Source organism: Mandrillus leucophaeus, unplaced genomic scaffold, assembly GCF_000951045.1.
Source record: "Mandrillus leucophaeus isolate KB7577 unplaced genomic scaffold, Mleu.le_1.0 Scaffold202, whole genome shotgun sequence".
Lineage (NCBI taxonomy): Eukaryota > Metazoa > Chordata > Mammalia > Primates > Cercopithecidae > Mandrillus > Mandrillus leucophaeus.
This window is the reverse complement of record NW_012102055.1, coordinates 3008841-3031590: the sequence shown is the minus strand read 5'-3', so window position 1 is coordinate 3031590 and position 22750 is coordinate 3008841. Positions and strand designations below refer to the sequence as shown.

General features: G+C 42.1%; 1 protein-coding gene across 1 annotated transcript in view; it reads right to left on the bottom strand.

Moving 5' to 3' along the window:
* Positions 1-744: 744 nt before the first annotated feature.
* The window catches only part of CSRP2BP (CSRP2 binding protein), a 57343-nt gene continuing 35337 nt past the window's right edge, over positions 745-22750 (bottom strand). Inside the window, exons 7-10 of the mRNA XM_011979492.1 lie at positions 7585-7721; positions 6136-6311; positions 4629-4819; positions 745-1831 (exon numbers count right to left, since the gene is read on the bottom strand). Of these exons, the coding sequence (XP_011834882.1) occupies positions 1658-1831; positions 4629-4819; positions 6136-6311; positions 7585-7721 (678 nt within the window). The 3' untranslated portion in view covers positions 745-1657. The remainder of the gene's footprint in view (positions 1832-4628; positions 4820-6135; positions 6312-7584; positions 7722-22750) is intronic.

The following is a 22750-nucleotide window of genomic DNA, read 5'->3' as shown; positions in this document are numbered from 1 at the left end:
GGTGGAGGCTGCAGTGAACCAAGATCGCGCCAGTGCCACTTCACTGCAGCCTGGGCGACAAAGTGAGACCCTCTCAAAATTAAAAAAAGAAAAAAGAGATGAAAAGGGTTTCTAAAAATTTCTCAAAATTAAAAAAAAATGTGAAACAGTCAGTAAAAGCAATTACAGCCTTCCTCAGCTCCTTGAAGTTATAGAGACAATTATTTGAGCCCCCCTTTGCAACAACAAATGCCTGACATTCACATACAACAATCACAAGCTGGTTTACATATGAGGAAATGTTGTCTCCTCAATTTTACTTCGTGGTGTTACAATCCATTCTGTCAGCAAAAACCTTTCAAAGAGGCAGAAAACTCTTGGGAGGTAGGGTGGGAGGTAAAGAAAAGGAGAGAAATAGATAAGACAGTGCTGCTACAGTTCCTCTCACAAATGAAATGGAGCCTCGACTGTTTCCCCAGATGACTGAACAGCTTCCAGATTGGCTTAATGTGGGAGCTCAACACATTCTCTCTCACACAAAGGAATTCGAGCTGGCTGCAAGTACAGCTTCTAGAACAGATGTTCTTAACTTGTGGTTGACAGATCCCTGATACAAAATTTTAAATGTGCATGACAGTTTTCTAGAGAGTATTCAGCTTTCTTTGGATTCTCAAAGTCATCCATGTCCCAAAAAGTTAAGAACCACTGATCTTAATTAAAGAGGGTTTGAAAGCAAACTGACTAGATCGAAGCTCTGGCCATGAGTTGTGCAAAGAAAGCTTTTTATTTGAGAACACCTGATACTTTTGGAAATGTTCTTGGATCACAAACAACCTGATTGACAGTCTATCTCCAACAGCCACAAACAAGGCAAACAGTCTAGTCCTGCAGACCATACAGGGTACATCTACAGAGGGTTCTACTTGCATCACCCACACCTCCACTCCTGTGAAACAACTGTCTTGGGTATGAGAAGTGCCAGGATAGGCCAGGTGAATGGCAGGCTGCCCAACAACCCCAATCCCAAACCAACCTCCCAGGCTACGGGTCCAAGTCCCTGCAGGAAGATGCTAATAGGCAGAACAGGTAGAAGATGTCGACACAAACATCTAGTTTATTTTTTCTGACTGTAACCAAAGTCAGCAAAAGAAACAATGAAACTTCAGTGCCCTAGAAATCCTCCTGGATTCAATGACAACACATCAATGGCTGGGCACAGGGTTGGATTCCTTTTATGAAATCATCTCATAATCTCTCATCATCCCAGGACAGGACAGTGCCTCTTGGGACTGCATGAATCTTTAATAGCTACACCACATTTTCTCATCCTTTAAGTTACGACAGACAGGTTCTCTCTCTCCAAGAGCATCAGGTTAGATGCTCTTTCACTCTTACAAACCATCAGGTGGAGAGAGGACCATGACATGGTTCATTTAACTGTGGAGTCTGGGATGCTGGCTGAAGGCATCTCCAGGCAGGACTGGAGGGTGATTTTGCTAAAGGCTGCTCACTGCTCATTTCACTGCATGCCGCTTTTCTCACTTCGGCTGGGAGTTTGAAGGACCATGTAATCACAGAGAAGATTAGGACTCCCTGTGAAATCAATCACTGCCTTTAGTGATTGTTCCACGATCTGTTCTCCAATAGTGCATGCATTTCTCTTTGAGCTGTATTCACATCAGCGCCGGAGCCTCAGAAAGAATGCGTGTTTACACTCTGTACTCTCCAACGGGTAATATTTATCATAGAAATCTAATACATATTCTTCAGTCTTGAATCCAAACTTCTGGTACAGTAGCATAGCGGGGTTGCTTGCTGAGACGTGAAGGGTTACGTCTTTGCCCATGCAGGTCTGCCAAAAAAGTGGAAAAATACAAGATAAAAATGGAAAGGCCTGAGGGAAAATGAGTAGGTGAAGAAACGCTTTTAAGTGTAGGCAGTTAGTTATGGAAACTGGAGAAATCAGAGACTGAGGCTGAGACATTGCAACACCTAGCAACAGCTGGAAACAGAATGACATTTTGCTGCTGATCAAAACATTCACAAGACCAAGGAAATCGATAGTATTTTGGGCGTTTTTTATTTTTCTTTGAAGCAAAGGGTCAATGGGGATATTACTATTGTCAGCTTTATTATTTATAACTCACTTACCTTTAAGTATGTCAAACATTTCAATACCCAACACTATGATAACCTTGAATAAATACAGAACAAAATAAATTTTGTTTTTAAAACTAGATGTTATCTTGTACCTCCCCAAAACCTGTAAAAATTCCTTACTAAGCCTGCTAAATTACGTGTACAAACATGAAATATTAAGAATGTAATGATAAAACCTGAGGCCCTTGTATAGACCCTCTGAATCCCAAAGTCCACCTTCTGTCTCTCTAAAACTGGCAGAATTAGCTTCTTAGAACTGAGATTTTGGCCGGGCGCAGTGGCTCAAGCCTGTAATCCCAGCACTTTGGGAGGCCGAGACGGGTGGATCACGAGGTCAGGAGATCGAGACCATCCTGGCTAACACGGTGAAACCCCGTCTCTACTAAGAAATACAAAAAACTAGCCGGGCGAGGTGGTGGGCGCCTGTAGTCCCAGCTACTCGGGAGGCTGAGGCCGGAGAATGGCGTGAACCCGGGAGGCAGAGCTTGCAGTGAGCTGAGATCCGGCCACTGCACTCTAGCCTGGGCTATAGAGCGAGACTCCGTCTCAAAAAAAAAAAAAAAAAAGAACTGAGATTTCTACATTCAGCTTTGACCTAATCTTAGGGGAAAAGAGTAACAATCATTCTATCAACACAAGGCAAGTCCTTAGATTATTTAATCAGCTACACAGAGTAAGGTGTCCCAAAAGTCATATCATTTAAGAACTTACTTTTTAATAAAGAAGGCACTGAAATACTGAAGTTGATAGAGTCCTTGAGATTTATAACCCATGGTTCTCTCAGGCCTCTAAGAACTTCTCTGTTGACCGTCATCTGATAGCTACCTGCTTTCTCTGCTTAACTTCCATGTGTATCCATAGGAATTTTTAGGTCAAGAGAGCACTTACTAGTGTGCCAGGGACAAGAGCACCTTGTAAATTTTTAAAGCAAATTTTGAGGGGTCATGTTAGTGTTTGCAAGATGCAAATATACGTGATCTCACCGTGGCCATCATTGAGTATCAGCGACTGTGCGCCACCTATGTTTGGGCCCTCAGGTGTATGGTCTGGCTGGAGGGGAAGGTGCCCACCTGCAAAGATGAACCACTCCTCCACTGGCCTCGCAAACACTCAGCAGGGACTGACTCCGTACAGCCCTCATGCTGGACACCAAGGACACACACACACAAGGACAAAGTACTACTGCTGCCCTGTCTTCAGGCCCTTACCAGTGACAGATAAGGCAGCAAATCCTCTAAGTGCTCTCCTAGGTTAAAAAGACGCATACTGAGAGATCTCAACTCTTGGGTGGGATGGGGCAGAGAAAGGGAGTGCTGTAGAAATAACTGAGAAACTCTCAAGAGAAAACCACCACCCAAAGTAGCACATATTAATTACTCAGTGAGTGATTTACACAGTCACCGCCTAAGGAGAGAAGGAAAGCAATTTCTAGGAAAATGGTTCTCAAGGTTCCTGCCAACATTTGGGAATTATTAAGCAAGTTTCATTAAAAATTGGAGAAACAACTTTTATCATCTTCATCTCCTCTTTAAAAGGAATCTTGCCTGCATAACATATAATCCTCCATACCAAATGGTTTCTAAGTAAAAGTTGACTAAAAAAACTCTAGGGGAAAAAAATCCTTGCATGTTTTTTGATGTTGGTGTATTTTCTTCAAAGGTGATACAAATATATCAAAGGATGAATTATAATTCAATACTAGAATCAAATCTTAGAAGGTTCATATCAGCCTTATACAGTGATAGTAAAATTAAAAACTATCAGCAATAATAAAATATGTAGCTAGGCGTGGTGGCTCATGCCCATAATCCTAGCACTTGGGAGGCTGAGGTGGGAGGATTGCTTGAACCCAGGAGTTCAAGTACAGACCAGGCAACACAGTGAGACCCTGTCCCTACAAAAACTCAGCCAGGCATGGTAGTGTGCGCCTGTGGTCCTGGCTACCCAGAAGGCTGAGGCGGGAAAATCACTTGAGCCCAGGAGGTTGAGGCTGCAGTGAGCTATGATTGTGCCACTCCAGCCTGGGTGACAGAATGAGACCCTGTCTCAAAATATATATATAAATTCTTATTGATACAGTTGTGCTAAAATGTTTACAAATATTTTAAAAAACAAAAATAATAGTCCTACCCTCACTTCTCTGAGTTGCGAAGGTGATGATCCTAAGAGCAGTAGCTATTACTAATATGAATAGTCTACCCTAAAGCTCTTGCTTTTGGTGTTTTCTCATTTTATTTACTACACATGTTCACAAACTGGTTTCTATGAAAGCTGGGTCTAAATAATAATCTTATTTTACAGGGTCGGAGATTTTTGTCTGTGTGCTTTGACAACCTCATGAATGCTGATGACTGGCTTTCTTCACTTGGTTTCCAAGGAAACCATTCCATTGGGCCATGCTGGGAAGGGCTAGCTTAGCTTCATTCCTCCTCCAGGTTGTTCAGGGGAGCCCAGACACAGGTGATAAATCATAAACATAGACAACTTACCTGAATCAGATGATAGATCATGAAAGTTGCAATTCCTGCTCTTCTCCATTCAGGGTGGACAAAGAGAAATGAAATGTAAGCTTCATTGTATTTCACGTCGGGAACCATGAAGCCAAAGGCAATGATGACTTTCTTATAAAGAACAACAACACTGAAGTCTGGGTACTGCAGACACTCAGACAGGTCAATGCCTAAGAAAAGAAACCATCAGAGACTCAAACCACATGCCTTTGAGAATTAAGGAACACCAAGCTGTTCAGCATGTACATATGGCTACATCTGCGTGCTAAAAAAAAAAAAAAAAAAAAACACCAAAACTGGAGGTAACATAGATACCACACATCCAGATCATAAAAATAAGAGTGAATTTTAGAAAACATTGAAATTAACATAGTATTTTCTAAGTACATATATTAAAAGAAGAGTGGCAGAATAGGGTAGGTAGCAGTGCACAGGTTCAGAATTGGACACAGCTGGCTTTGAACTCAGCCTCCTCCACCATGTGTGGCTTGGCACATTTCAAAATGTCTCAGAGACTCCGTTCCTGCAATGCGTAACATGAAGAGCACACCTAGACCTGACAGGGTTGAATAAAGATCCCCCCGAGCGTGTTCTATCACATCCTTTACCCCACACACATATAATTTATAAGCTCTTTTGTACAAACGATACCTTTCACAAAAAATAAGTAAAACATGGTTCTATGCATAATGTATGGAAGGCACCTAACATAAGGGCAGGAAGCAGAAGATGATCCCAGAATGTTACTTTTGGCTCAATATGACTCCCAAAAGAGTGAGTGCAGCTCTGCCACCACATGCACGGTTATGTGATTATGTGACAATAAAGACGACACAGCTCTAATCTTGATGAAATCGTATCTAACACCTGAAAGGTACGTATTATTTCCTTTAGGTTTCAAGGCAGCATGGGAAAGCAGATCCACAAATAACAGTTTATATTTAGCAATGAAAATGTGTTCCTTTAATTAATGACTTTGGTCTTCAGAGGCAATTTTGTTAAGGCTGATAAAATGACAAATTAAACTGGGCCTACCCTTATTCTCAAAGTCTGTGATCAGGGTATTTGGCTTTTAAAAAACACCTTCTGGCTGTACTAACACTCTCTAAGGAACAGCTAAATAAACAAAGAATTATTAAGCCAAAAACAAAAGTGTCCAAACACGCCCAAGCTACCAGTCCGTGTATCTTTGATAGACATTACCTGGTATCTAAATATATGCAGAAGCAAAACAGGATGAATCTTTTACTCTGGAAGCAGAGACAAACAGGGAAGAGAAACAAACAAAAACACTGTTTATTGCTGGCTTCTTCTAGATTTTAGGAAAACAAGAGGTATTTGTATTTTAGTATTTCTATATTAGCAGAGACAAACTAAATGAAATCATAAATAAAAATCTTAAGGCTATCACATAAACTAATTTTAAAAATTGCTAGAATGGACTGTACAGAAAAATGACCCGCCTGGTTTGGGAGGGGGAACATACCAGGCCAAAAAAACTCCTGACACATGGAGTTGATCGTTGGGATGTGATTTGGCCGCACATAACAGTAATCGAGAGGCGCGTCGGGCTCCGGCGTCCAGTGAGGGTCGCTCCTGTGCAGGTGGGAACGAATCTGTGACAGGAGCTGCAGTTTGGGTGGCTTTGTTTCATAATCACGCCTCCGGTACCACAGAAGATAAACAAATTCAAGTCAAGAAAAACATCTGGTATTATTCCTAGCTTTTTGACTCATGTAAACTCTTTGATCTGCTTGAAACTTTAAAGTAACCTGCACTGTTTTACACGAAGCTGGCTTGATTACAGCTATACTTTTATGTATGAAACCTAAAATTCACTCTGAACATTCATCAGGCTAAAGCCCTCTGTACCCACCAGGGACTGTGCCAGGTGCCTTCATGAACAAAGTGAGGAAACAGAAACAGCATCAGATTCACCCCGAGGAGTCAGACATGAGGATGCATCTCCAGTGCCTTGGAGGCCGGAAGAGGGAACATTCAACTTTGTGGGGCATTTGGGGAACACCAGAGACAAAGTGAGCTTGGAGCAGGCTCATAAACAGCTTCTCACTGTGCCTGCCCAGGAATGTGGTGCTGGCATGGAGGGTGAGGGTGATCATGGAGCTGCAGGGCAGTTGGAGTGCAATGAGTGCAATAATGTGCTCTCATTTACAGTGCCAGACACTGCTGGGACCTCTCTAGCAAGCTCAGCTTCCATTTCATTGCCTGGACAATGAGATTCATTATTGGAAACTGTTTCATATACATCCAGTCTAGATGGAGGCTCAACTGAGACGTCTTTCACATTTTTTCACTTCAGACTACTAAAAATATACAACTTTAGTATTTAAAATAACATAATGAGGGCCGGGCCCAGTGGCTCACGCCTGTGATCCCAGCACTTTGGGAGGCCAAGCCGGGTGGATCACTTGAGGTCAGGAGTTCAAGACCAGCTTGGCCAACATGGTGAAACCCTGTCTCTGCTAAAAATACAAAAATTACCTGGGCTTGGTGGTGCATGCCTATAATCCCAGCTACTCAGAAGGCTGAGGCAAGAGAATTCCCTGAACCCCGGAGGCGGAGGTTACAGTGAGCCAAGATTGCACCACTGCACCCCAGCCTGGGTGACAGGGCGAGAGTCTGTCTCAAAAAATAATAATAATAATAAAATAATGATTATGATAATCACAAAGTAATCTTTCAGTTAATTTATTCTTGCTTTTTAAGTTTCTTTCAAAGGACCATGTTCTCTGTAAAAAAGTAGAGTTGAAACAAGCAAAGGACAAAACTGGAGGTGAAGCACAGAACTCAGTCCTTGCCAATGCTGCTCACAGTTTGTGATCTTTATTCTCTCCAACAGGAGAATAGGGCACAGAAACCACAATCATTATCTCTTATGACACACCTGACATCACATCTCTAGTTCTCCATATACCTGATATAAGGTTTCAAGATCCGAGAGGTATAAGGGCTGACAATACTCTGGTCCACAGCCATATCTTCTGATCCCACCAAGCGATACAAAAACTTGGTGGTCTGGTGTCGAAATCCCTTCCTGGATGGCAAGGAAGTCTATGAGAAAGAAACACTGGTTATACAGAAATAAAATTACTCAGGCCAGGCGTAGTGGCTCACGCCTGCAATCCCAACACTTTGGGAGGCCAAGGCGGGCAGATCACAAGGTCAGAAGATCGAGACCATCCTGGCTAACACGGTAAAACCTCGTCTCTACTAAAAATACAAAAATTAGCTGGCCGTGGTGGCAGGTGTGCCTGCAGTCCCAGCTACTTGGGAGGCTGAGGCAAGAGAATGGCATGAACCCAGGAGGTGGAGCTTGCAGTGAGCCGAGATCTCGCCACTACACTCCAGCATGGGCGACAGAGAGAGACTCCATCTCAAAAAAAAAGAAAAAAAAAAGAAAAAAAATTACTCTGAGAATTGGTTAATTTCCATATAATTAGTATCATATTTTTATGTGTCAAAAAGTAGGTCTTTTTGTATTACTTATTTGGAAAGCTCAAACTTCAATACAAAGTTTGTAGACACCTTTGCATAAAACTAGACATAAAAAACTAACCCCAGCTGTTTAAAATCAAAATAGTAATTTTAAAATTATGAAATCATTAAAAAAAGTTTTTAACTCATTACAGTGAGAGAGATGCAGGATTGAACCCTGGATTTGCAGCTTCTCTAGGCTTCACTTTGTCTATATTATGCCTTCAACCCACTCACTAAATATTAACCAGCACTAGTATCAAGTAGGTAACACACACATGGGTCATATTATATGATCACTCTGCTATCCAAAGAGCCACTGGGGCCAACTACTACTGTATATAGAATTTTTGAAATACATCTCTGATATGGTTTGGCTCTGTGTTCCCAGACAAATCTCATCTTGAATTGTACTCCCTTAATTCCTTTGTGTTGTGGGAGGGACCTGGTGGGAGATAATTTGAATCATGGGGGCAGTTCCCACCATACTGTTCTCGTGGTAGTGAATAAGCCTCACGAGATCTGAGGGTTTATCAGGGGTTTCTGCTTTTGCATCTTCCTCATTTGTTTCTTGCCACTGCACTCTAAGAAGTGTCTTTCGCCTCCTGCCAGGATGCTGAGGCCTACCCAGCCATGTGGAACTGTAAGTCCAATTAAACTTCTTTTTCTTCCCAGTCTTGGGTATGTCTTTATCAGCAGCATGAAAACGGACTAATAGAATAAATTGGTACCAGGAGTGGGGTGTTGCTGAAAAAATATCTGAAAATGTGGAAATGACTTTGGAACTGGGTATAAGGCAGAGGCTGAAACAGTTTGGAGGGCTCATAAGAAGACAGGAAAATGTGGGAAAGTTTGGAACTTCCTAGAGATTTGTTGAATGGCTTTGACAAAAATGCTGACAGTGATATGAACAAACAATAAGGTCCAGGCTGAGGTGGTCTCAGATAGAGATAAGGAACTTGTTGGGAATTGGAGCAAAGGTGACTCTTATTATGTTTTAGCAAAGAGACTGGTGGCATTTTGTCCCTGCCCTAGAGATCTGTGGAACTCTGAATTTGAGAGAGATGATTTAGGGTATCTGGTGGAAGAAATTTCTAAGCAGCAGAGCATTCAAGAGGTGACTTGAAGGACAGGCATGGTGGCTCATGCCTGTAATCCTAGCACTATGGGAGACTGAGGTGGGCGGATCACCTGGGGTCAGGAGTTCAAGACCAGCTTGGCCAACATAGTGAAACCCTGTCTCTACTAAAAATACAAAACTTAGCCAGGCATAGTGGCACACACCTGTAATCCCAGCTACTTGGGAGGCTGAGGCAAGAGAATCACTTGAACCTGGGAGGCAGAGGTTGCAGTGAGCCGAGATCGTACCACTGTACTCCAGCCTGGACAATAGAGCAAGACTCTGTCTCAAAAAAAAAAAAAAAGTGATTTGGGTGCTATTAAAAGCATCCATTTTAAAAGGGAAACAAGACATGAAAGTTCAGAAAATGTGCAGCCTGACAATGCAGTAGAAAAGAAAAACCCATTTTTTGAGGAGAAATTCAAGCTGGCTGCAGAAATTTGCATAAGTAACAAGGAGTCGAATGTTAATCCCCAAGACAATCTCCAGGGCATGCCATAGGTATTCATGGCAGCCCCTCCCATCATAGACCTGGAAGCCTAGAAGGCAGCCTGGGGACTTGCTGCCCTGCACCCCAGCCGCTCCAGTCATTGCTAAAAGGGGCCAAGAAACAGCTCGGCCCATGGTTTCAGAGGGTGCAAGCCTCAAACCTTGGCAGCTTCCACTTCGTGTTGAGCCTGAGGGTGCACAGAAGTCAAGAATTGAGGTTTGGGAACCTCCACCTAGATTTCAGAAGATGGATGGAAACACCTGGATGCCCAGGCAAAAGTTTGCTGCCGGGGCGGGGCCCTTATAGAAAATCTCTGCTAGGGCAGTGCAGAGCCCCCTACAGAGTCCCTACTGGGGCACTGCCAGTGGAGCTGTGAGAAGAGGGCCACTGTCCTCCAGACCCAAGAATGGCAGATCCACTGACAGCTTGCACTGTGCAATTGGAAAAGTTGCAGACACTCAATGCCAGCCCATGAAAGCAGCCAGGAGGAGGGCTATACCCTGCAAAGCCACAGGGGTGGAGCTGCCTAAGACTTTGGGAACCTACCTCTTGCATCAGTGTGACCTGGATGTAAGATAAGGAGTTGAAGGAGATCATTTTAGATCATTTAGAATTTGCCCTGCTGTAATTCAAGCTTGCATGGGCCCTGTAACCCCTTTGTTTTGGCCTCCCATGTAGAACTGCTGTATTTACCCAATACCTGTACCCCTATTGTATCTAGGAAGTAACTAGCTTGCTTTTGATTTTACAGGCTCATAGGCGGAAGGGACTTGCCTTGTCTCAGATAAGGCTTGGGACTGTGGACTTCTGGGTTAATGCTGAAATGAGTTAAGACTTTGGGGGACTGTTGGGAAGGCATGATTGGTTTTGAAATGTGAAGACATGAGATTTGGAGAGGCCAGGGGTGGAATGATATGGTTTGGCTCTGTGTCTCCACTCAAATCTCATCTTGAATTGTATTCCCATAATTCCCACATGGTGTGGGAAAGGCCCAGTGGGAGATAATTTGAATCATGGGGGCAGTTTCCACCATACTGTTCTCATGGTAGTGAATAAGTCTCACGAGATCTGATGGTTTTATCAGGGGTTTCCGCTTTTGCATCTTTCTCATTTTTCTTTTGCCACCACGATGTAAGAAGTGCCTTTTGCCTCCCACCATGATTCTGAGGCCTCCCTAGCCAGGTGGGACTCTAAGTCCAATTAAACTTCTTTTTCTTCGCAATCTCAGGTATGTCTTTATCAGCAGTGTGAAAATAGACTAATATAATCTCTTTTCTAGTGAATATATTCAACAAAAATGGGAGTGATGTAGAATATCATCCCTAAAATAAATTTCAGTAGCACAGAGGTCCTATCAGGGGTTCAGTGAGGAAGAGGTCTCTGTTCCCTAGGAAGGTATTCTAACAGACTTGGTGGATTTTATGTATTTCCTTTCAAACCCCAAGAGCTGGACTGGAAATATGTTGTTCTTCAGTGACTGCCGCTCCAGGGCTCTCAGTCATGTACTAACAGAACATGTGCAATTAGGGCTTCATAGCAAAGAAATCAGATGGAAGATTAAAAGGCACATTTATAAAGTTGTTTGCGAAGGGTTGGATGAAGTTTAAAAACCTGAGCTGTTTTTGTAGAATCAGTTTGCTCTTAACCTAGAAAATAACTTTGTTAAAAGAAAAGAACAAGATTCCTTCCATTATAATTTGCTTTCATACCTTCCTAAACTGGACACCAAAATTTTCAAAGGCCAACTTTGAATTCTTCCAAGGCTTAAAGTCAGTTTCAAGGTAAAACTGAAAAGTGTGGTATGTAATTTCTAAATACAGCCACTAACAATTCCTCCATCCCTACAGGTGTAAGTGGCTCCTCATACCAAAAGGCAGGATAAATTTCCCCTCCCCCTGAAGCTGGGTGGACCTTGTGAATGGCTCTAACCAATCAGAAAGTAGCAGAAATAACTTTCTGGGACTTTTGAGTCTAGGTCTTAAGACAACTGGTGGCTTGCTTCCACTTTCTTCCTCCTGGAGTCAGCTAGACCAGTTAATGACTAGAGGCCACAGGGAGATGGACTCTGGAGGAAGAGAGGTTCTCCTGGTCATTCCAATCCCAAACTAGCTCCCAGGTTATTGCAGCACGAGTGACCCCAGCCTTCAGCCTACTAAGTAAAGAACCACCCAGTAGTACCCAGTCAATCCACAGGATCAGAAAAAAGATACAGGTATCAAAAGCCACTAAGTTTTGGAGTGGTTTATAATGCAGCAACAGATAACTGAAACACCAGCCACTGAACTACTTACTGCACTGCACAGAATACTCTCATTATCTGGTTAATGTCTCAAGGTAAGTTCTGGGGAGCTCCATCCAAGTTATACAGCCCCCTAACTTCTTCCCACTCTAGTGTAAACCACTCCCAAAGCTGCCTGGATCCACTGCCTCCCATTGGTCTCTCTGCTCCCACTCTTACACCCGTACTATCCACTCTCGACACAGAGGCCAGAGTCTTCTAAAAACACAAATTCACTTCCCTTGAGCAAAACTCTGACATGGCTTCCTACCACATGTTCAGAATGCAGTTCAAACTCCTTACTTATGACCTGCAGGATCCTGCAGGATCTGGCCCCTGTCACCCCAGTGGCCTCATTAGCCACCAACCTGTTCCCTCTGCCATCACTAGGTTCCAGCCACATACACCAACCCAACTCCTGCTTCAGGGCCTGTGCCTGGGCCTTCCACCCTGACCCTTCATCACCCTGGCTCCTCCTTGTGGACTTAGTTCAAGTGCTGCCTCCTCAGAGAGGCTGTCCTGAACCCCCATAGAGCAGTGCTCCTGCCCACTACTCCTCCACTGGCCCTGTGTTCACTCTGCATGATGTAATCTTATTTGCCTGGCGAGCTAGTTAATGTCAGCTCCCTGCTCAAGGATGTCCCCTGCCTAAGGACAGGGACTTACTCTGTCTTAGTTCACAGCAGATCCCCTGCTAGAATAGCACTTGGCACTTTTTGGGTTTTTTTTTTTTTTTTGAAACGAAGTCTCACTCTGTTGCCCAAGCTAGAATGCAGTGGCATCATCTCCGCTCACTGCAACCTCCACCTCCCGGATTCAAGCGATTCTCCTGCCTCAGTCTCCTGAACCGCTGGGACTATAGGCACATACCACTAAGCCTGGCTAATTTTTGTATTTTTAGTAGAGATGGGGTTTCATTATGTTGGCCAGGCTGGGCTTGAACTCCTGACATCATGATCTGCCCACCTCAGTCTCCCAAAGTGTGGGGATTACAGGCGTGAGCCACCACACTCTGCTTTTTTTTTTTTTTTTTTTGAGACAGTCTCATTCAGTTGCCCAGGCTGGAGTGCAGTGGCATGATCATGGCTCACTACAGCCTTGACCTCCTAGGCTCAAGCGATCCTCCCACCTCAGCCTCCTGAGTAGCACATGTCACCACACCTGGCTAATTTTTGTGTTTTTTTGGTAGAGACGAGGCTTCCTCATGTTGCCCAGGCTGGTCTCAAACTCCTGAGCTCAAGTGATCTGCCTGCCTTGGTCTCCCAAAGTGCTGGGATTACAGGTTTGACCCATGTTACAGCTCTTGGCGTATGTTATGTACTTGACTTACATTTGCTGAATGGCAAAGTGTGGGGGAAAAAAAGCATCCCAATGTCAAGTAAGTGTGAAAAAATGTTAAATGAGTTTCTTTAAACTTCTAGTTCTCAACAAAATAGAGAGCTAGGTGGGCTGCTTGGTCCCCTTCCAAGCCCATCTGAGAGACGCTCCAGACATCAGAGGGAAGGCAAAACACAAGGCTGGGAGAAAGCCAGGGGAGGTGACGGGTGGCTGGGTACAAGTGAGGCAGCAGAGTAGAGAGGGCAGAAAAAGGCTCTGCCCCACAGATGGGTCAGGGGCTGCTTGGTTAAGCCATGTCCTTCCCCGAGCACTTCTCTGAGAGAGGTAGATCACTGCCAATCAACTTTGCCAGCCACGTATCGGCTGGAAGGTAACACCAGAGCGGCACTAGAGCCTTCCTGGGTGGAGGGTGGCCACCACTCTGGGCAGCCCCTGAGCGTCCCACAGTCCTAGGAAGCAACACCAAGGGAAGATCAAAAGCAGCACCTGGGCGAGAGGTCCTGGGAGGTTCCCTGAGAGAAGACGGTGGCTGATTGTGGGAGAAAGAGAGGATGAGAAGTGGTTTTGCCCAGAACCTCCCATTTTACTAAACTTGCCGACAGGGTCAAAAGCTAGGAACCAGGCTTTTGCTCTCTCCCCCAGGTGTAAACTGCCAGCAAAGGTGCTGAAAACACTAAGGGGGTATGAGGTCACAGAGGAAAAAAAAAAATCAAGACTTGTAAATAAAAAGTGCAAGAAAATCGCCAGGTGCGGTGGCTCATGCCTATAATCCCAACACTCTGGGAGGCTGAGGTGGGTGGATCACCTGAGGTCAGGAGTTCGAGACCAGCCTGACCAACATGATGAAACCCCATCTCTAATAAAAATACAAAAATTAGCTGGGTGTGGTGGTGGGTGCCTGTAATCCCAGCTACTTGGGTGGCTGAGGCAGAACTGCTTGAACCCAGGAGGCAGAGGTTGCAGTAAGCTGAGACCACATCACTGTACTTCAGCCTGGGCAACAACAGTGAAAATTCACCTCAAAAAAAAAAAAAAAAAAAAAAGGCGCAAGAAAACAAAAGGATAACAAACTAAATAAGCTATTACAGGAAAAGGCACACTTAATTTACCAAACAGACAAGAATTTTAAAGTATAACAGTCATGAAAGAAATGCAAATCACAACTGCAATGAGATACTACACTTCATCCTCACTAGGATGGCTACAATAAAAAAGACAGACAACAACAACATGGCAAGGATGTCTGGCGAAATCAGAATCTTCATACCCTGCTTGGTGGGAATGTAAAACAGCACAGCCACTTCGGAAGACAGTCTAGCAATTCTTCAAAAAGTTAAACATAGAGTCACATTTGACCCAGCAATTCCACTCCTAGATCTACACCCAGAGAAATAAAAACGTGTGTCCACACAAAAACTTGTATATATATGTTTAAAGCAGTATTTAAGTTCATAGTCAAAAGGTAGAAACAACCCAAAAGTCCATCAGCTGATGAATGGATAAACTAAATGTCTATCCATACAATGGAATATTAAGCCATATTTAGGAATACTAATATATGTTACAATATGGATGAATCTTGAAAACATTATGCTAAGTGAAAGAAAGTGTTCACCAAAGGCCACATATTATATGACTCCATTTACGTGAAATGTCCAGAGTACGTAAATCTACAGAGGCAGAAGTCAATTCATGGGCAGTAGGAATAGGGAGTTTTGGGTAGTAACAGCTAAAGGGTTCAGGGCTTCTTTCTGGGTTAACAAAATGTTCTAAAATTGATTATGGTTCAACTCTGTGAATATATTAGGAACCCGTGAATTGTACACTTTAAATAGGTGAATTGTAAGGTATATGAACTGTATCTTAATAAAGCTGTTACGGAAGAAAAAGCATAAGAAATAGCCTCCAAGGTAATGGAGGAGCCTGGAAGCTGGAATGAGTAGTTATGAAGCATCTCTTATTCATTACCAGATATTAAACACATGATCACTGAAATAAAGCACTCAACAAATGATGTCAGGGACTGGTTAAGGATTTCATTAAAGAAGCCAAAGAAAAGACAAAAAAAAAAAAAAAAAAGAAGTAAAGGTGTTAACATCTGTACTCAGAGTCCAGAAGAGGAAAAGATAAAGGAGGAACATATTTAAAGAAGCAATAATGGGGAATTTCCTAGATCACAGCAGCATATCCAAGGACTTCTGGTTTCCAGTCTGGCAGGTAAGAAGCTTAGAAGTCATTCCTCCAGTCTAACAAGTAAACCATTGAACAAACTGAAAAATCAAGAACTCTTGTAGATCTGTAAAAGACATGAGATAACAAGGCAAACCACTGCCCTCAAATTTGGAGAGTAAGAGAATCACAGCACACGGGAGCAGAGCCTCTGCAGGAACCAGCATCAGGCGGAGAAGCCCTGAAGAACTGAAGAACTGCTGAAGGCTCAATGCGGACAAATGGATAAAAACTCCACTCTACAAGGTTTACCTCCAGAAGTTGGACCAGGTTCTCATAGTGAATTTCAAAGAAAACTCCCCTCTTGATTCCAGCTGGAGGAGGGGAAAAGGAACCATCTTAAAATAAAACAAGCATTGTGTTCTTAGTAAACACCTGCCCTCAGGAGAAGTTATTTTTATCAGAGCCTAACCTATTGGGATTTAATCAGAGCCTAACTCACCCGGGGGAAGAGAAATACCTTACTTCATACCCTCTAGCCATCCTGTCCCAGCTGACTGGGGAGGAAACTAAGAAGCACTTTTGGTTCCCAGCCCAGAGCACAGGCTCAAAAAAGACTGAGAACTACTCACAGAGCTATAGAGGGCTTTCCCTGCCCACACCTCCCACATTTCCAACGGCCTACTTATCATAGCTCCTCTTACCCAGAACATCATCTTCCGCTTTCAACAAAAAAATTACAAGGTATACTACAGGTAAAAAAACACAGCTTGAAGAAACAGAACAAACATCAGAACCAGACTGAGATATGACAAAGACGTTACAACTACTGGACTGGGAATTTAAAATACAGACATACCTCAGAGACATTGCAGGATCCATGCCAGATCACTGCAATAAAGTGAATGTCATAATAAAGCAAGCTACACAAATTTTTGGTGTCCCAGTGCATATAAAAATTATGTTTAAGGCCAGGTGTAGTGGCTCATGCCTGTAATCCCAGCACATTGGGAGGCTGAAGTGGGAGGACTGCATGAGTCCAGGAAGTCAACTGACAGTTACAGTGAGCCATGATTGTGCCACTACACTCCAGCCTAGGTGACAGCGTGAGACTCTATCTCAAAACAAAAAAAAAAGTTGACACTATATTGCTGTGCGCAACAACAGCATTATGTCTAAAAAAAAAAGTATGACTTAATTTCAAATACTTTATTGCTAAAAAATGCCAATGATCATCTGAGCCCTCAGTGAGTCCATCATTTTACTGGTAGAGGCTCTTGCCTCAATATTGATGGTTGCCAACTGATCAGTGTGGTGGTGGCTGCTGAAGGTTGGGATGGCTGGGGTAATTTCTTAAAATAAGACAATGAAGTATGCCACATTAACCTGCTCTTCCTTTCATAAAATATATATATATACACACACACACGTATATATCTGTCTCTTATACACATCTAGATGTGTATAAGAGACAGGGCCATGTGATGCTGCTTGATAGCATTTCACCCACAACATAACTTCTTTCAAAATTTGAGTCAAACTGTGCCACTAACTTATCAACTAAGTTTATGCAACATTCTAAATCTTTTGTTGTGAAATTTCAACAAAGTTCATAGCATCTTTCCCAGGAGTAGATAGCATCTCAAAAAACCACTTTCTTTGCTCATTCATAAGAAGCAACCCTTATCCATTCAAGTTTTATCACGACATTTATCGGTCACATCTTCAGGCTCTACTTCTAATTCTAGTTCTCTTACTCTTTCCACTACATCCACAGTGAATTCTTCCACTGAAGTCTTGAACCCCTCAAAAGTCATCCATGAGGCTTGGAATCAACTTCTTCCAAACTCCTGTGAATGCTGAAATTTTGACTCCTCCCATGAATCACAAATGTTCTCAATGGCATCCAGAATGGTGAATCCTTTCCAGAAGGTTTCAGTGTCTTTGCCCAGATCCATCAGAGAAATCACTATCTACAATAGCTATAGCCTTACAAAAAGTCTTAAATGATAAGACTTGAAAGTCAAAATTACTCCTTGATCTACGGGTTACAGAATGGATGTTGTTTTAGCAAGCATGAAAATAATACTAATCTTAAACCTCTCCATCAGAACTCTTGGGTGACCAGGTACATTGACAATGAGCAGTAATTGTTTGAAAACAATCTTTTTCTCTGAGTAGTAGCTTTCAATAGTGGGCTTAGAATATTTAGTAAACCATGCTGTAAACAGATATGCTGTCATCCAAGCTTTGTTGCTGTATTTATAGAGCACAGCCAGGGTAGATTCAGGATAATTTATAAGGGCCCTAAGATTTTTGGAAGAGTAAATGATCATTAGCTCCAACTGAAAGTCACCAGTTGCATTAGCCCCTAACAAGACAGTTGGCTTGTCTTTTGAAGCTCTGAAGCTAGGCACTGACTTCTCTCTAACTATGAAAGTCCTAGGTGGCATCTTCTTCAACTAGAAGGCTGTTTCATCTACAGTGAATATCTTGCTTAGTGCAGCCACTTCCATCAATGATCTTAGCTAGGTCTTCTAGATAACGTGTTGCTGCTTCTACATTAGCAATTGCTGCTTTATCTTACACTCTTTTGTATTACAGAGTCAACTTCTTTCCTAAACCTCATGAACCAACCTCTGCTAGCTTCCAACTTTTCTTCTGTAGATTCCTCCCTTCTCTAAGCCTTTACGGAATTAAAGAGTTAAGACCTTACTCTGGATTAGGCTTTAGCTTAAGGGAATATTGTGGCTGGTTTGATCTTCTATCCAAACCACTCAAACTCTCTCCATATCAGCAATAAGGCTACTTCGATTTTTTATCAGTCGTGCACTCACTGGAGTAGCACCTTTAAGGACCTTCAAGAACTTTTCCTTTGCATTCACACCTTGGCTAATTGTTTCGCACAAGAGGCCTAGTTTTCGGCCTATCTCTGCTTTTGAAATGCTTTCCTCACTAAACTTAATAATTTCTAGTTTTTTATTTAAAGTGAGAGAAGTATAACTCTTCCTTTTACTTGAACACTTAGAGGCCATTGTAGGGTTAACTGACCTAATTCCAATATTTTTGTCTCAGGGAATAGGGAGCCTCAAGGAGAGGGGGAAACATGGGGAACAGCTGGTTAGTGGAACAGTCAGAAAACACACATTTACCAATTAAGTTCATTGTCTCATATGGGTGTGGTTCATAGTGCTCCAAAACAATTACAATAAGTAACATCAAAGATCACTGATCACAGATCACCATAAAAGATATAATAATAATGAAAAAAGTTGGAAATAATGCAAAAACTACCAAAACATGAGACACAGACACAAAGTAAGCACACACTACTAGAAAAACGGTGCCAACAGACTTGCTCGACATAAGATTGTCACAAACCTCCCATTTGTACAAAATGCAGTATCTGTGAAGTACAATACAGCAATGTGAATAAAACAAGGTATGCCTATAATATGTTTAATATGTTAAGGGCTTAATGGACAAAGTATACAACATGCAAGAACAGATGGGCAATTAAAACAAAGAGATGAAAACTCTGAAAATGAATCAAAAAGAAATGCTAGAGATAAAAAACACTGTAACCAAAATGAAGGTTGCCTTTGATGATGGGCTCATTTGTAGACTGACACAGGTGAGTACAGAATCTCTGAACTTGAGGATTTGTCAGTAAAAACTTCCAAAACTGAAAAGCAAAGACAGACAAGATAAAAAAAAAAAAAAGAACAAAACAGACTATCCGAGAACTGTGGAAAATTACAAAAGGTGTAATAAACACACAATGGGAATACTAGAAGACAGAAAGGAATAGAAGAAATATTTGAAGCAATAATGACTGAGAATATCCCCAATTTAATGTCAGACACCAAACCACACATTCAGGAAGCTCAGCGAACACCAAGCAGGATAAATGCCAAGAAGCATATAAAATACCTCTGACCAAAAAAACAGAGTTGTCAAGTAAGACAAATGAGAACAAACACAATTTCTGTGTTTTGGATGTGCTGGAAAATAAAAAAATAGAAAAAAGAGTATAAAGCTTTAAAAAGAGAAAATAAAAGACACTTAACATGCACTAATTAAAGATCAAAAACAAAGAGAAAAATTTTAAAGTTTTAGGAGATGGGAGAATAAAACAAGGAGTCCACTTAATTGATAAGAAACAAAAAAAAATTTTTTTTTGAGAGAGAGTCTCGCCCTATCACCCAGGCTGGAGTACAGTGGCATGATCTCGGCTCACTGCAACCTTTGCCTCCCTGGTTCAAATGATTCTCAAGCCTCAGCCTCCCAAGCAGCTGCGATTATACGCATGCACCACCAGGCCTGGCTAATTTTTTTATTTTTAGTAGAGACAGGGTTTCACCATGTTGTCCAGGCTGGTTTCAAATTCCTGGCCTCAAGTGATCTGCCTGCCTTGGCCTCCCAAAGTGCTGGGATTACAGGCATGAGCCACTGCGCCCAGTCAAAAATGTCTATTTCTTATCAATACCAGGGTTCTTAGAAGTGACACTGTATGTAAGATGATAATGAAGTCATAATTTCAAAATATCAATGGAAAAAACAAAGTAACAATTTTATATGACTGCTATCATTTAAATTAAAAAGTGAAATGAAGATATTCTTAGTCACGTAAGTTTTCAAAATTAACCTCAAAAAGCCCATATTTTTAAAGAACTTGTTCCAGCAAGAAATTAATCTAGAAAGAAACAATGGGATGAGTGAATAATTTAGTAAAGATTTATGTCATTTAAGTAAGCAACACAAAAGAAAAAAGAGATGAATGCATGAAAATGTACTTTTTTGTTTGGGGGGACAACCACATGATATTAAAAAAAAGAATAAGGAAAAATAAATGTATCTTAAGTTAGGACCTGTAAAAAGAATAAAAATAGAATGTATAACTTTCTTTATGGTACAGAATCAACATCACATAGACTATTTTCTCTGATCATAATACAACATTACAAATCAAATCAATTATCAAAACATAGCTTAAAATTCTCATGTATCTGAAAACTAAAAAACAGAACTAAATAACCTTTGGGTTAAAGAGGAAATAATGAGAAAAATTACAAAATGTCAAGTACTGATTGGAAATAAAATAACATTATTTCAAAAGTCAAGAATCACAGCTAAAGCAGCACTTATTGAGAAATTCATAGCTATGAATATATTCAAAGAATAAATATAAAACAAGAGTATAGATTGAATAAATGCATTTATAGCCACCCCCTGTGTAAATACATTAAAATTTATACTAAAATTCCAAGTTAAGACCAGGTTAAAACACAAGCATATAAAGCTTTACTACTTCCCAAAATCCCACTGAAACTACAGAAGCTGACTTAATTACAGCAGTAACTGGTAAGCAGATGGACAAATAGTAACTGATTTAACACCAAAATCCTGAAGTGGCTTTGAGTAAGTTAAATGAGAACTAACCCAATCTATACTGCAGAACCTGCTAAAATCTAGGCGGCAGCAGCAGATTCCTCTGGAACTGGGACCAAATGGGACAACAGAATAAATAAGGAGCAGGCAAACGCCATGTGGAAAGCAGTATAATCCCCAGATCCCTCTACTCCCTCTTGCCGGGTGGCCGCCCTCCCCCAGAAGCCAGGAGGTCTGATCTCTAGAGAAGGCCTAACAGGGGCTCCAGATGGAGGGCAGAGGTGTGAGTACCTGACAAGCTGAATGCTAAGGTCCCTCTTCCCCGACTTGGCAACCAGCATCCTGAGCCCAGAAGATTCTTCCCCGGGACTCTGACTAGATTCAAAGCAAAGACCTAAAGGAAGTGCAGTGGTCCTCAACAGAGGTCTCACCTAGACAATGTGGCTGTGTATGGAATTCCCGGTTCAACCTCATTTAGCCAGGGTCTTTTCAGTATGTAGGTCTCAAATTCTACTTCCCATGCAGCTTTTCTCTGGAAGCCATTAAGAACAAGGGAATAAACCTATAACAAGGTAAAGATGGGCCACAGGAAACAGGAGATCAAATACAGAGGATGGCAAAAGAATCGCTAGTGAGGGGAAATCCCAGCACCCCTGCTGAGTTTCACAACAAAGGGTGAACAAGTATGACCCATGGGCAGACATACTGTAGAATGTAGAAAGTTTCCACTTCAAAGTTTTCCTTCTTGTTCAAGAATAAATCCTAAGTGTTAGAAATAATAGTTTCTTTTAAAGACTAGCTTTCTTCAAGCCTCCTTGCCTTGTGCTAATAACTCTTTGTTAAGACCTATCCTATGTAACCGCTGGACATGCTCACCAGCACGTTCCACAGTCCATGTCCCTTCCTTATTTGGAAATGTTATTGCTTCCTTAAACCTTTTGTAAGCAACTTCTTTGTTCTTCTCTGCACTTACCTATTTGGGAAAGTTTCAGGCTATTAGCAAATCAGGTATCAGTTTAAGATTGTGAGGTCTCGCTCCAGCCAATGGATGCAGGACACAGCAGTAAGGACGACCCAAATGCGTTAAGGGATAAATATGTCTGCTTATCCTTTGTTCAAGTGTGCTCTTGCTTTTGTTCTATCTGCGACTGAGCACCCTTTCTACAGAAAGTAAAGATGGCTTTGCTGAGAGATCTTTTGTCTCTGTGCTGACTTTTCTTCGCACCACCGATTATCTATTTCTAACAATTTTGGTATTTCTAATACATACTGAGGCTATCATACTTAAGTCCTTGCTGCCACTGACCATCTTTTAACCCTACAGCATCGTGGCCCAGAAATCTTACCTATGCTTAGCTTGTCTTCACCATGTACGGGTGAGCCTCCTGTACACCACCCATGCCCACTCCAAGGACCAGCTGATGACGCTCACTCCACAAATAACTGCTTTGACCTTCTGCAAGCTGGAAGAAAGCTGTCAGCTCAGGCAGGAAATACACAGGATCCCACTTCCTCTGCCCAGATTTCTGCCGTATCTCTGGTATACATCACAGCCCTGGCTGATGCATACACTATGCATCACGTTTCCCAGGACTCCCTAGTGACCTTGGCCAGTGACTTCCCCAGAAGGCGTTCATGGAAGCTGAAGCCAGAACATCTCTGTAAGTATTAGTTTCCTAGGGCTATAGGAACAAAGCACCACAAACTGGGTGGCTTAAAACAACAGGAATTTATTGTCTCACAGTTCCAGAGGCCAAATGTCAGAAGTCACAGTGTGGGCAGGGCTATGCTCTGCTGGGTATGCACTAGGGGCGAATTTG